The following is a 15,989-nucleotide window of genomic DNA, read 5'->3' on the forward strand; positions in this document are numbered from 1 at the left end:
CGCTAACGCTAGATGGCGTTAATCTCAATTATACATAGTGCACTTTGCACTAGTCATTGAGTTTTCACTTCTGCCGGCACTCCCTGAGTGTAACCCGTTGTTTTTTTTTGAACGATCCTTATTTTGCCATGACTGGCGTACAAATATTGTTTTTATCACCATCACTGTACCATCACGCTCCGCGATTGTTGCGTCATTTAGGGTCCGAGTTAAATGGGTTGTTCAATACTTACGCTATGAATTTCCAATTTATCAAGAACCCTAAATGGCATTACAATCCCTACGTGGTGACTGTACAAGATACTATAAGCCGTATAGACCATAATACGATTGTATTACTTTCTGACTTTTGTATTGCTTTAATACAATGGGTCTCTTATAAATATTTGATCCTCAAAACAAACCAGGCGGCCTAGCCAAGCTGACGATCGCTATCGCTTCGCCATCGAATCGCTTTGTGTCTATCACTCTTCCATATTAGTGTGGCAGTGACAGTTGCGTTTCGTTCGCTACGGAGCGTTAGCGATCGTCACCTTAGCTAGGCCGCCAGGCGTGATAGATAGACACAAAGCGATTCGATGGCGAAGCGATAACGATTGTCACTTTGGCTAGGCCAGCTGATCCACTGATACTATTAATAAAAACTTGTCATCTCTCCTATTGAACCTATGTGTGGCGCTCTTCGTATACGCTTCATAATAGTACCTATTATCCTATTAATATATTTAGGTCAGTGGTATAAATTCGCCCTCGGGCCTGTTGTATACACTATTACAATACCATAGCTTAATTTCAGGTCGTGGATAGAGAAACACGAGAAATACTAGGTCCGAACCAGCGTGGAGAGATCTGTGTCCGCGGTCCGCGACTTATGAAGGGCTACCTGGGCACTACCGCGCCCTACCTGGACGAGCAGGGGTTCTACCTGACGGGGGATCTAGGCTACTTCGATGACCACAAACGCATATATTTGGTGGGCAGGCTGAAAGATGTCATTAATGTCATGGGAAACAAGGTAAACTGATATCATTGGAACTATGCAAACAAACTTCCAAGACGACAGGCATTGGCATTTTATTTAGTGTTAAAAATATCGAGGTTCCACATTGCATTCATAATTAAACCATCCGTTTTTAGGGTTCCGTAGCCAAATGGCAAAAAACGGAACCCTTATAGATTCGTCATGTCTGTCTGTCTGTCTGTCTGTCTGTCTGTATGTCTGTCCGTCTGTCTGTCCGTCCGTATGTCACAGCCACTTTTCTCCGAAACTATAAGAAAAACAATAAATTTTTGGGGTTCCCCATACTTCGAACTGAAACTCAAAAATTTTTTTTTCATCAAACCCATACGTGTGGGGTTTCTATGGATAGGTCTTCAAAAATGATATTGAGGTTTCTAATATCATTTTTTTCTAAACTGAATAGTTTGCGCGAGAGACACTTCCAAAGTGGTAACATGTGTGTCCCCCCCCCTGTAACTTCTAAAATAAGAGAATGATAATACTAAAAAAAATATATGATGTACATTACCATGTAAACTTCCACCGAAAATTGGTTTGAACGAGATCTAGTAAGTAGTTTTTTTTATACGTCATAAATCGCCTAAATACGGAACCCTTCATGGGTGAGTCCGACTCGCACTTGGCCGCTTTTTTTACCAATTGCGGACGGAATCCTAGCATACCTATATGTAAATGCTTCGCGCGCTCTTATATTTACAAACTAAACTGGAAGAAATCCCTCTCAGGGATAAGTTCCCCTTCCCCTTTGTACTACATATTTCTGTTCTATCTGATGTACCTAAACAACATTTCATTTTTTCGTACAATATTTTAAATTTAACCAAATATTCTGTCGCTACTTGATAATAATGAGGTTTATGTCGTTTCGTTTACGGATATCTTCGTGTCTCTTATTATATCTTGCATTGGTTAAGGTGTCCCCTGGGGACGTGGAGGCCGTGTTGCGGCAGCACCCGGCGGTGCAGGAGGCGGCCGTGGTTGGGAAACCTGCTGAAGTGGAGGGGGAAGAGCTGCCCACCGCCTTCGTGGTGCTGCGGCCTGGCGCCGCCGCCACCGAGGCTGAGATTGTCGACTACGTGGACCAGCAGGTACCTATAAATAGAGTCCAGACACACCTCGGACACTGGCGATCAAATGTATGAAACAAACGCGTTCCTACGCACACAGCCTAAGCTCGTGTAGGTGAACGCGTACCATGCTTGTGTGAGTGAGATAAGACATTGTAAGGTAACTGTGAGGTAACCGAGAGCGGGTGGGCAGGGGTGGGCGGCACTTTCAACGGGAGGCAGGGAGTGTCCATACTGTACGCTAGTACTCTTTATTATACTGTGGTCCAGACGAGCTGGGCAAATCGACCGATTTGATCAGGAAAATAATTGGCACCAATCTCATCTAGCGTCCACACGTACACAATTTAATCACCAATTTGCATTCCTAACTTCGAAAATTGGCATTTTTGTGTCCGCACCTGCTGATTTGATCGGGGAGTCAAATTGGCGTTTGCGACAATATAAGGTCCCTTTTCATAAATAATGAATGAATGAATGATTGAAATGAATGAATGAATGAAATGAATGAATGAATGAAATGAATTAATGAATGAAATGAATGAATGAAATGAAATGAATGAATGAAATCTATATTTCAGGCAACTAGCCCAAATAATGCCCCAGATAACCCTCCTACCGCTACTTCCAATCGTTGTTTGCAGGTAACTTGGTACATGCAGCTGCGCGGCGGCGTGCGGTTTGTGGCGGAGCTCCCGCGGAGCACGATGCAGAAGATCCTGCGCAAGCGCCTCAGGGAGATGCTGGAACGGGAATAGGGGGCGAGCGGGACATCGCTAATATACGTGCATAAAGCGCTGTCTCTGTCTCTTTACCAAACCAGTTTGTCAGTAAATAAGAACCAAAAAAACTGTATACGCATCCTTTTCTTTTGGGTACTAGTACTAGTGTAGGACAAAGTATGATTATCTCTGTTTATGTTTGAATGAGTCCTTTGACAAAGTTTAACCCTGCATGGTATTCGGGACGAGTCCTTAACACAAATTCGTGCTTCTAATTCGAGAGGCTCGACAGCTAATATGTACTTTTGCCAAATACACAAAATGAAGAACCATTAATACAATTATTAAGCTGAAAAAATTGTGTTTTTTTTTGTTTTTTTCCATCGCAACTCATGAAATGGTGGAGTTGGACCAAAGTGAGATAATGTCATTATTCGTGTCAAATTTCTATGAAAGCTCACAGTAGGTATGAAAGTCTAGTCCTTAGCTTTCACGCGCAGTCTGGCGGGGCTTATTGTAAGTAAAACCGCACGTGCTACTTACCTGCATAAAAAAAGGTTCGGTTGCTTTAACCGGTTATTGAATTTTACGACTCTATGACAATAGCAATAAGATTCAAAATGAACTCGCGAGATCTCGAAATCACGATATCTCGAGCAAATTTTGGAGATTCAGTCTCGTTAGCAGGAAATCTCGATTCTTGCAATCTCGGTCGTAATCTCGACTACCTCGAGATTTCGAACGAGATTGGAATCCTTTACGCATTTTTGATTAATTTTTTGGTCCTAGTGATGAAAATAAATATCTGAACCTATTAAGGTCGATCTTTATAAAACTGTCCTATCACTATCACATCACTACTCACTACATAGTATAAAACAAAGTCGCTTCCCGCTGTCTGTCTGTCCCTATGTATGATTAGATCTTTAAAACTACGCAACGGATTTTGATGCGGTTTTTTTTAACAGATAGATTGATTCAAGAGGAAGGTTTATGTATAATTTAATTAACCCGTGCGAAGCCGGGGCGGGTAGGTACTTAATAAAAAGCCAAAATTTTAAAAGCGGACGCCATCTTAATTTTATTTATTTTTGGTCAGATCGAACACGATCATAATCCGGTTACAATCTGTTGATAATCAACAGATTATAACCGGAATCTTAGGCCTACTGGATTCCTTGTAATTATTCCACTACGGACAGAATATTAAACTGGGAGTTAAAAAAAATACAAAATTATATAAAGTAATCATTTTAATGATTGTGATGACAATAACAGAACTTAATATAAGATACTGCTTAAAATCTTACGCGGCATAAATAGCTTTAGCTTAATATTATCAAATATGGCCGTTTTATCTTAATCATATAAATTAGGCAAACAAGCAGTGATTGCATAAGTAATATACCTATTAACAGCGTTATTCATAAAAGTCTGCTAAGGCCTGAGTGGACGCTCGGAGCGGAGCGTTCGGCGGGGCGTGCAGCGTGGCTGTGGGCTCACGCGTGATGTGAGCAGCGTGCACTAAGGCCGCTACTATACGCTTGCATTTGTTTAACATGCACGCCGCACCCGCCCCGCTGCACGCCCGACTCGAGCGTCCACTCAGGCCTTACACTAAGAAAAAGGTACAATGTTTCAATTCTTCCGTAATGTGTCTATCCAACATATTTTATACAGGCATAACTCGTCACTAAAGTGAGGACTCTAAGCACGAGGGATATCGTACATTGACCCCCTGTTCCTATCTCTATCGCAGGCTTAGATTGCTGCCCCGCTTGCACAGAGGCATTGACCGCCGCGCCGGCGTCATGGGCGGGACCGGGACAGCAATATAATTACGCGCGTGCGACAGAGAAAGGAACAGACTGCTAAAGCGTAATTTTTTGATCCAAATTTCTATACAGGCAAAACTCGTCTCCTACAGTAAATTTATACATTTAGCGTTTGCGTCAAATTGGGTAGTTCTGATTTTTTGCACACTTATTTATGATGTTGGCCCACGTGGGCCCAATTAATAATCCAAGTTTGTGACCTCGAGCGCCGAACGCAACTTTGTCAAAAATCGAAAACACCGCGAAAATCTCGGTTTTTTTTAGATTTGGGCGATTATAACCCTAAAAGACTAGTTTTTGATAATACCCTCTAAGGGCGTTTTTAAAGAAGATTAAATTTGCTACAATACGACACTAGAATTATTTCTGTAGCTTGAATAGTTTCCGAGATAAAGTCTTTTAAAAAATTTTAATTTTTTGAAATTGAATTCGTAGGCTAAGTGTGTGCAATGAGTATGCACTTTTCATCTCAGGCGATGCCGCTTGGCACGATTGTTCCTAAGATCAAACAAAGCTGATTTGTCCCGGTAGCCACGAGATCGTACCGTGCCTACCCCCCAAAAAGGGAGGGGAAAGGGTTGGATCCCCAGGTCTAATCTATGCTATATTTCTGCCTACTCTTAGGAACTAGGGCAAGTTATATTATCATATAGAGACAGACGCACGAGTGATCCTAATAAGTGTAAGGCCTGAGTGGACGCTCGACGCGGAGTGTTCGGCGGGGCGTGCAGCGTGGCTGTGGGCTCACGCGTGATGTGAGCAGCGTGCACTAAGGCCGCTCCTATACGCTTGCATTTGTTTAACATGCACGCCGCACGCCCCGCCCCGCTGCACGCCCAACTCGACCGTCCACTCAGGCCTTAGTGTAAGGGTTCCGTTTTTTTTTTCCTTTTAAGGTACGAACCCTAAAAACAGTGAAATTTAGTCAGATTTGGCATCAAAAACTAAGCTTGAACGCTCGCCGCGGCCGCCCTCAGTTCCGCTGTATCAATATTAGGTTCCTCAACTAGCGAGTAAGATGGCCGCTCCAGGAGTGCGCAGGAGTCGGGCGCGATGCGGACGTAGCCCCCCTCCCCCCACTTGTCGCTCCACGTGTTCTTGATGATGAAGTGAGGGCCGTCCGTGGAGCCCCAGCCGACGGCGAGGACGGCGTGGTTGAGACGAGGCTTGTTCTCGCCGCTGGAAAATTCATTAATTTTAACAAAAAAATGTAATGCGCTGACGATCAGAGGGCCTACCGCGAACCACGTTCGACGTGTTGCCTCTCTGTCGCACTTGTAAATTCGTACGTAAGTGTGACAGGGAGGCAACACGTCGAACGTGGTTCGCGGTAGGCCCTCAGACCGCGTAGCAAACATGCCAATCGTTTACACTTCGTAGCGTCGAATCGAAACGCAAGCGCAACTGTCACTGTCGCACTAATATAGAAGAGCTATAGAGAAACATAAAGCGTTTCGTTGTCGTAGCGTTAGGGATTGTTATCTTGGCTATGCCGGCTGATCCCACGTGTACCCAATGATTTATAACTCAAGATAGGTTATAGGCGTTCCAAAATTGAAGCGCTTCTTACCTTGTGACAAATTGGACAAGTTGCCTTTAGTCGCGGCTGGACAAGCGAGAAATGTGCACGTTCTAACGAGCTCCCGCACGCCGAAAGAGAAAGAGACGAGCTTATGTTTAACAACGAGTGTGACAAAGGTGGATGGAATGAGAAAATTTATCAAAAATAACAGATTTCTTCGTAGGCACAGAAATAAATATGGAAGTATTTTTTGTGTTCCTCAAGTATGAGTATAACCTATCTATGGTTATATAATATCATTGCGTGTACCTAGGTAGTTTTATAGAGAAACCATTGGTTATTAACAAACCCATCCCTTTTTTTTGTAGAGGGGAAATGCGTTACGCATACCACCCAGGCGCGGGGACGGGCCTGGGTGGTTATGTGGGCCTCCCGTATAGGCTAATGAGGCCCACAGTATACCCACTAAAACCCCTCTTGGCCGGCTCAACGCTATATGGCGAGGTCGCAGGGACACTGCGGCACTCTTCCGCAACTACAAACACATCCCTAGCTACGCATATTCGCACATTTCTGATGGACACGCAGTCTTATATTGCACACAGCTGTATGTATACCCTAGGTCGAAACTGATCCTTTCGGGCATTCTCGGTTCCGTTCGGCTCAGCATTGCTCCGAGCAATTATTAGGGTTGATACAACTTGTCGTTCCTTTGCGTGTACGACCACAGACAATAAAGATAATGACTTGAATTTTGACAACCCTAAAAAGCCTAAAGGGATATAGTACCGAAAACCATACATTAGACAGGAACAGCATGATTCGTCCCTAAATCGCTGTCAAACTTCTGTTTTGTAGGAAGTTTTCTGTACGGTTTAGTACTATTACGTCACCGCTACGCTACGCGAGGAGAAACTCTTACCTGTCCAAGGCAAGACGTAAAACTTTAGACAAACCACGGGCGGTAATTCGTAAAGCCCCAGATCGCATATTTATGGCCCTCACCTTCGGTTCGGGCCACGAACACCTGCGATCTGGAGCATTCACGAATTCACCTCCCTAGGTGTGTAATGTACCTACTATTACTTTTCTGTGCCTCTACATCACTCACCAGCGCTTGTCCTTCAGCACCCCCGACTTGTAATAGATGAAGCTCTGCGCCTTCGCGTCCACTATGACGACGGACGGTGCGTGATTCTTGATGGCTACCTAAACAAGTTATTCAGTTAAAAATTTATTTAAAGACGCGATATAAACTTTGTACTCGTGAGGAAGATAGACGCAAGGTACAGCACAGGTTGCGTCTATCTTGCAGTTGGCGGTTCAACTTGCTGTCGGTACTTGATTTTGTTGTGGTATGATTTCGTCAACTCTAGTGCCCTCAACATAGAGAAATAAAGTAAAGAAAGATTAGTAAAGCTTTGGATTCCTCCGAAAACGGTGCCGTCATATTACGGCCGCTATATAGCGTTGACTGACGTCACTAGAACGTTGTCTATGTAAACAAGATGGCGCGGTTTCCTAGACGGCATTACGTTACGTTGATTGTCAACGTAACGTAAGATGACGGCCGTCATGACGGTGTCGATAGTTTCGTGAACGTTTTATTAGATAGCGGTGATGCCATTTTGAATAAATGACACGAGATTTGAATAAATGATTCCGTATTACGATTATTTTCCTCTTCTGATGATATTTCATCCTCCAAGTAAATTATAGATGATCAAGCAAATCTTGTCAGTAGGAAAAGGCGCGAAATTCAAATTTTCTATGGGACGTTATCCCATCGCGCCTACATTTTTCAAATTTGCCGCTTTGACCTTGGTGGATGACGGTGTGTTATGACGCCGTGGTACTTTCCACATGTCGCCACCGTAAAGACGCGGCCGTCTTTTGCGGCCGCTATATGACATATGACGGCACCGTTTTCGGAGGAATCCAAAGCTTAAGAAAACTGATGTATGGAGTTACTACTCTTTCTCTACTTATATTTGTCTAGTGCCCATAGCTACTATAATTCATCGTATGCTGCATTAAATAACTATTGAACAGTACCTTGAGGGCGCCCTCGCTGAAGGCGGTGACGTTCACGTGCCCGCTGATGTGCGTCACCGGCGGCACGGTCGTGTCTTTACACTGCAACACCTGTAACATTACCACAGACAGTATATTGTGCACTAAAGCCCCCTCCACACTCGTGTACGAATCTGTAGCGCTCGCGGTATCGTCTGGGGTAGTCCCATTCGTTTTTCCTCAAGTTCTTAAATTAGTCCTATTCTGCTTTCGTCACGCATTCTATATTGAAAGCCACCGACGATTGTGACGAATGTAGCAGAATAGGACTAATTTTAAGAACTTGTCGAAAAACGAATGGAACGACCCAAGACGATACCGCGCTCGCTGTGAAGTGTGTGTGTGTGTGTGTGTGTGTGTGTGTGTGTGTGTGTGTGTGTCTGTGTGTGTGTGTGTGTGTGTGTGTGTGTGTGTGTGTGTGTGTGTGTGTGTGTGTGTGTGTGTGTGTGTTCTAGGGAAGAAGCTGCCCATTTCGGTTCAGCGCGGTAAGGTAACACAGCGAGATTGATGGACACCTTTGCACCGGGATAGGAGATATGAAGGATGGCTAACTCTATAGTACGTGTTTTATGATTAAGGTCCACTTGCACCCACTAACCCAGGGTTAAGCGGTTAAACCGTTAACCTTATGTCAAATTCTACTGGTAACCATGGTAACTCCTGATTTACCGGTTAACCCCGGGTTAGTCAAATGGTGCAAGTGGCGCAGATAAATCTGGACATAATTTAATAGAAATGTACCTTAGCCTGGTAGTTGGTGTACTCGTCCCACGCCGGCAGCCCGCGAGCCTTCACGTAATCATACGCAAAGCTGGGCCACGTGCCGTTGCAGCCGTTCGTTCCGAACCTGTGACCATCGTGGATTATTAGAGCTGTCTCACAAGAAGCTAAATAAAAGGATCTTTTTCAGCTGCTATACGCTAATTACGAAACCACACTTTAACACATCACATGTGCTTATTTAAATGACAGTCTGCAAATGAACCCACATATCAAACGCTAGGTTTCAACCGCGATGCAAATATTCATAGATTTTTAGGGGTCTATTAAATATAGCATGGTCGAGAATCGAGATATAGGACATAAAGTTAACAGCGCGGTAAAATTTAGATCAAAATTAAAATGTAACTCTTAGGTAATAATCAAATGAAGATATGGAAAAGAAGTATTACCAGCACAAGATGTTTATACATAGATGCCTTAGGACGTTCAAAGTATAGTTGATCAAACCAAATTGTCAGTAAATAGGAACACTATACTCATCCTTTTCTTTTGGGTGCTAGTACTAGGGTAAGACAAAGATAGTATGATTTGTCTCTGTCTATGTTTGAAATGAGACAGTCATTTGACAAACTATACTTACGGTTTGCCGCAGTCGACGAGGCACTGGGGGCTGAGCGGCACCAGTTTGTTGGTCTTCTTGAAGAGCGCGCCCTCCGTGGAGGCCGCCACGGCGAAGGCCCAGCACGAAGCACATGTTGTATCTTGGACTGTGGAAATGACAACGTTTGCTTTAGATTTTTGTTCACAAACCAACATAAGAGAAAAATGTTCAAATTAAAAAGAGTTTTCCATGTTTATCAGTCGCACGCTGCGCGACGCGGCGTGCCGCAGTACGCGATACACGGCCCGGCCGTCGTGATCGCTGCTCGCACTGTTGGTGCTTGAGAAAGGAGACCTAGGCTCTCCGAAACATGTCGCGCGAGTGACTTAAAACAAGTGAGTCTAAACCGTAAAATTATTCAATGTTAGTATGTCTCACAACAGTTTAAATTCGATTAGTTTTCCAAGTATTTGCGGGGCTTTCAAGCCCAGAAACTTGAATTTAACAAGAACATTTTTTCACTATTGTCATATAAAACCAGCCGTGTGGCGGAATGTAGCAATTAAATTAAATGGGTTACTGTTGAAAATCTGTCTCAAGATTTTATGAAACTAATATAGGTAACAAAACACTGATGAAGATTTTTTGGAATTCAGGTTTTTATGATATCAATACATATTATAAAACAAAGCCCCCTGCCGCGTCAACTCAAAAATTACTGTACGGATTTTCATGCGGTTTTCACCTATTAATAGAGTGATTCTTGAGGAAGGTTTTAGGGTATAATTTGTAAAGGTTTTGTGTAAATTCGTTGAACTACCCGTGCGAAGCCGGAGCGGGTCGCTAGTATATATATATATGGGGCATTAAGGGACCTTATTGTCGACGGCGCTTACGCCGCACAGCGTCGCGCGGCATTGTATTTATATCGGAGCATCGTTAATAATGGCGTAAGCGCCATCGACAATAAGGTCCCTTTTCATAGATAACGTCACATATAGTCGTCACTTACAGCGCACAGGAGACACGGCTCCAAGCGGACGCCAGTCAAACTCATCATCCAGCTTAATATTCTTCACTTCATCCTCCGTGTACGGGAACGGCACAAGCCCAGGCTCGCTAGCGCCCTCTGGCGGCGCCTGAACTCCAAACAGCTGGCTGATCTCGTCGTCCAGCCTGTCAGCCATGAAGTTGGCGGCCATCTTGAATCCGGAGGCGAGACGGTTGCCTGCCTCGATGAACCGGGTCGACTTGACGAGGAGGTTCTTGCGGACGGCCTCTTCCGCCGGGTCTAGGTATTTGCGTTTGAATTGGTTTTTGAAGCTGTAAATGTCAGTGCGTATAGGTTATATAAAGTGGCATTTGCATGCTCATTCTAAGGTAAGATTCTAACAGTATTCGCGGCCGCTGCTTGGCCGAACAGGTGTGGTATTTCGGCGGTTCCGTGGGAATCTGCCAAATCCTACATTTAAGTAACGCGACAGAAAACTGCGTCGCCATAATACGTTAATTGTTTATTAGGTAATTATTAAAACTCAAATAGACACATAATAGGGCCCATAGTTGAATTTATCCCGGTTGACCTTATGGTACACTCGAATTCGGTATTACGGTGAAATAAGTAAAACAATAGGTAGATTATTCAGTTCTTTTTAATGATTTACGTAGGTATGTTGATGATGTTTTGTGTGACGTTTATTTCTGTGATACTTACTCAGTCAATATGGAGTCGTATCGAACATCCCTTGTCGGTCCAGCGAACTCTCTGATCGGGTCAAACTTTGCGAGAACCCGCGACACGAGGCCAGTAGCCCTCTTCTGAAGACTGTGCTCATCTGCTGGGTACTCCTCGAAGGTGTCGCAATCCCGGGGCGTGTCGGGGAGAACTGCGGCGGTTGGACCGTCGAGCAAGTTGTAGCGGTGGGTGTAGTTGTCGCTGTTGGGGCCGAGGATGGAACTGTCGGTCACCACTGAGTATCTGTAGATACGGGTACAGGGTAAGCATTGTTGCGTTAGGAAAATAGTCATAACTGACTTATATGATAGTTATAGTTAAGGAAGGTGTTCTTAGGCCTGAGATAAACTTGATAGTTTTACTTATGTAAGTAGGGACAAAGCTATTTGTTAGAATGAGATAACGATATATATCTCTCATTCTGTAGTATAGCTGTGTCCCTAAGTCCCTATAAGTAAAACTTATAAGTGTAAATCCGGCCTTAAGGTCAGTCCAGATCTGATGAAATACCCTCGCATACGAGTGGAACATTCGCTAGATTTTGATGCACCGTTCAACGCATTGATAGAACACAAATAATGCATGTAAAGGATGACTCACGCTAGACCGGGCCGTGCCCGGGCCGAGGCGTCTATGTCATTTTCTATGACGGCTGATCGGTGATCACGTGGTGCTTTCCATAGAAAACGGAGCGCCGGAAGCTCCGGCGCGGCCCCGGCCCGGTGTAGCGTGAGTCACAATGAGTTACAATGTTAGTTGCTAGACGTGCAAGTTGCGGAAAGTTTCCAAAAAGCTAGAAAGTTCTCGGAAATTCACAGGAAACAAAGGAAATTTTCATTTTGGAAATGGTTAAAGTTTAGTACAAAGTAAGAATTTTTCGTAAATTTTCCATGTAGAAATTTTGGCACAAACAACAATTTGGTTTGGTTTGGTTTTTGGTTTGAACAATTATTGAGACGAAAAGCAAACCAAGCACACTTCTAACAGCTCGGACACGACATTGAGCGACTTGCGACGGCGGCAGCGACAACCATAAGTGGTATCGAAAGGTCCGATCACAGTCCCTCGCTCCAATGGTTATCGCCGCCGTCGCGAGTCGCTCAATGCCGTGGCCGAGCCGTAAAAGCCTGTCGAAGCTGACTGACCTGAGCGGCACGGCTAGTCCCCTGTCCCTGATGATGAACATATCGTGCGTGACGGTGAGGGCCTCTCCCTCCGCCGCGCCGCCTTCTCCTGGGCCACCCTTGACTACGCGGCGCCAGCGCTCCACTAGCGATCGGCCCTCTGCGGTCGTGTAACCTGGAGGGAAAACAGACAAAATGTTTGAAAAATGCATGTTCAAGTTCGCATGGCGCTCTGCCTTTCATACAAGATGTCATTCTGACCTGCTAGCATGAGTTGCGTTCTCGCGCGCGACTCCATACATCAAGCGCGCCAGGCGGCCTAGCCAACGTGCCAATCGCTTACGCTCCGTAGCGATCGAAACGCAACTGTCACTATCGCACTAATATGGAAGAGTGATAGAGAGACACAAAGCGATTCGATGGCGAAGCGATAGCAATTGTCACCTTGGCTAGGCCGCCAGTAAAGACTCGCGCGCGAGAACGCAACTTATGCTAGACCTCCTTGCGGTGGGTTTGCCCTTCATACAAAAAAAAACCGGGCGAAGCCCTAGCTACGTTTGGAACGTCCTCAGCATCTCCTCATACAACAACTTCCGTTCTCTCAACTCTCTGTTCAAACTCAACATCTGCTCCTGTTAAGACCAATCGACGCACGATAATATAAAAATAAAGCACTGCGATTGGCTAGTTCCCTGAGAGGCTACCGCGAAAACAGAATTTCGCAAATTGCGGGCATTTTTCTCTGTCACTCTAATTACGCCGTCATTGGAGTAAAAGAGAAAGATCCCCGCAATTTGCGAAATTCGGTTTTCGCGGAAACCCTCTGCATTTCTTCATGAGCGCTTCTTTTCTTCTATACCCTAATGTCAAATATATGAGACGAAAGTCTTGCGATCCTTCTTTTCATATCCTAAATCTATGTATTCGGGTCCTGTATGCAACTACTTACCAACGAACTCAAACTGGTCGAATGCTGGTAGTCCTGGGAAGGCGTTGTGTTCGGGGGAGGCCTGCATCAGCGGGGAGAGCGTGCAGCGGCGCACCTCCTGTCCATCCTTAGGTTCTCGTTGAATCTGTAAGTAAGAGTAAGAGGTCATTCCTCCTGGAACCCATCAACAGAACTAGATTTCGACAAAAATTGTTTTCAAAGAAAACAATATTCCAAATCGATACAATAAAGGATGACTCGCGCTAGACCGGGCCGGGGCCGGGCCGGAGTTTCCGGCGCTTTGTTTTCTATGGAAAGCACCACGTGATCACCGATCAGCCGTCATAGATAATGACGTGTCGGACGGGCCGGTCTAGCGTGAAGATGAATCCTTTACACGGAGTTCTAAGGTAATGGTAATAATAAGTTTTTGGCAAAAAAAATATTTTTGGTACAAGCTTTTATCGCTGACTATATGTACTTTTCTTACGACAGACAACTAATACTCATCGAGACTCATCATTATAAAAACCCCTAACACAATTAGGTTGCGTTGTTTCATCACAGAGTTCCTATGGCCACCTCCTGTCTCCATCATCAGATCAGCTCTATGTCATAATAATATTGCATTGTCACCCGACTTAAGGATGACTCACGTTAGACCGGGCCGTGTCCGGGCCGGAGCTTAGGGCGCTTCGTTTTCTATGGAAAGCATCACGTGATCACCTGTCATTTCCATAGAAAAGTAAGCGCCGGAAGCTCCGTCCCGGACACGGCCCGGTTCTAACGTGAGTCATCCTTTACATGTGTACCTAATGCAAAATTTCAGCTCAATCGGAAACCGGGAAATGGATCAAATTTAACTTGCTCAAGATTTGATTACAGACAACGGGACAGGTGAAGATAAATAAAAGCTTGCAAAAATCACAATTCTTTTGAATTATAAAAGGTAACTTAAAAGGGTAAGAAATAGCAAATACCTCAAGGAACTGGATGCGTCCGTCAGCCAGCGGTGCGCGGTAGATGACAGTGCTGCCATCCTCCACCACGGTCTTGGCTGTGTTGGACTCCGAGTGCCATCTGAAACACACAAGTTTCTGATTAACTTAAATCTGATTGGAGAAACATTAGGGGCAGCATCGGGACAATGTTACGGCATGTTTGTACTTGTATAATCAAACCTAGGCACAGTCATACCTACTCTACAGATGGAAAATTCGGACGCTGTGACTCATAGAGTTTTTGATTGCGGATAAATCCTGGGAAATGTTGTCAAGGAAATACTTTGGGACATTTATTTTATGAAATACCACCCTTCATTCGTCAGGTGACAAGCAAAACTCACTAATTACTCAAGAAATTTTAAGCAAAAATCAACCTTCTTTTAGTACTAATATGGTTCACTATGCCTATGAATTTGTGGTGGTAATTAGAGAGTTTTGCTTGTCACCTGAAAGTGACAACCTAACCTAACCTAACCTCTCCATATAAAAAGATTAATAAGATGTGGATACGGTAAGATCCACTCGCTATTAGGGCGGTTCTAATTAGGGACGAATTCTTGCAGTTCTGCCCAAGAAAACCTCTAGCGTCAGCAATTGTTATCAATACGTACTGTATATCATAAGCCTCAGTGTAGTCGGAGCTCGGCACAGTCAGATCCACACGCAGATGGAGAGATCGGTTGAAGTCCGGACGAGGCGGTGCCGCTGCTGCGATCGGTACGCCGTAGGAAGGCGGTGAGGTGACCGGGAGACGGGCGGGGAGATCCAGGTCGGGGATGACTGCAGGCTCTTCTGGAGCCACTGGTGATTGGCGGAGGAAGCTTTGGATCATCTGTTCCGAGGTCTCTGTGGAGGGAGCATATAAAGTTACTTAATAAGTACCTATAAACACGCAACTAAGAGACGCAACTAGTCTATCTATTAGTTACGATGTTATATATATATGATCGGTTAATTTGTCTTCGTCTGATTGTACTGCTTGAATGTGGAATAGTAACTATATCTTTTAGTAAATAGACTCCAAGGGATTATTCTATTCCCTTTCGCAAGTATCAAGTAAAAGTTATAACAGCGACGGTATGATTACAAGACTGATCCCTGATTTAAGACATCTAAAATCGTCTATCCAAAAAGCGGCAATACGTTTCATTAATGCTCTGCACATTCGAGCAAATTAAAACCAAAATCTTTGATAATTTTAATATGTTTTACCGAACAAACTTACCGAAAATTGGTGATCCATCAGAGAAAGGAATTTGCTCCTCCTCTGTAGTCTGTTCGTAGTTCACTGGCTCCTGACCTTGAGACTCATCCACCTTGAAAGTGACCCTATTGTTAGATCCAAGGTTTAAATTGAAACTCTCCTTATGAGGACCATTTGCCGGAGTAGGTATAATGACTTTTGCAGAGGCGTAAGTCTTCACAGGTTGGTAAGAAATTTGGGGTTCAACGTCTTGATGTAGCTCGTTGATCTTAATTGCTTCTTGGTGTGTCTTGGTTTCATGTTGCTGATGTTGATGCAGTTGAATGGCTACCGGATTACTCTGGCCGACTTCATGTTGTGTGTTGGTGGTTTCAGTTTGCTGGTTTCGGATTGGCTCTTGAGATTGTGGGACCACTGATTGCTGGTTTGG

The 15,989-nt window shown here is 44.4% G+C and overlaps 1 protein-coding gene across 1 annotated transcript; it reads right to left on the minus strand.

Annotated features, from left to right (window-relative positions):
• Nucleotides 1-5,589: 5,589 nt before the first annotated feature.
• Nucleotides 5,590-15,932, minus strand: LOC134658213 (uncharacterized). The gene is made up of 12 exons (XM_063513822.1): nucleotides 15,581-15,932; nucleotides 14,967-15,201; nucleotides 14,332-14,431; nucleotides 13,373-13,496; nucleotides 12,445-12,598; nucleotides 11,279-11,542; nucleotides 10,577-10,887; nucleotides 9,604-9,730; nucleotides 8,982-9,087; nucleotides 8,223-8,312; nucleotides 7,279-7,376; nucleotides 5,590-5,824 (listed from the first exon to the last, which is right to left on the minus strand). The coding sequence occupies exons 2-12, from the start codon at nucleotides 15,185-15,187 to the stop codon at nucleotides 5,590-5,592; spliced, it is 1,830 nt and encodes a 609-aa protein (XP_063369892.1). The 5' UTR covers nucleotides 15,188-15,201; nucleotides 15,581-15,932.
• Between the last annotated feature and the right edge of the window lie 57 nt (nucleotides 15,933-15,989).

Source organism: Cydia amplana, chromosome 21 (genome assembly GCF_948474715.1).
Source record: "Cydia amplana chromosome 21, ilCydAmpl1.1, whole genome shotgun sequence".
In the NCBI taxonomy this organism is placed as follows: domain Eukaryota; kingdom Metazoa; phylum Arthropoda; class Insecta; order Lepidoptera; family Tortricidae; genus Cydia; species Cydia amplana.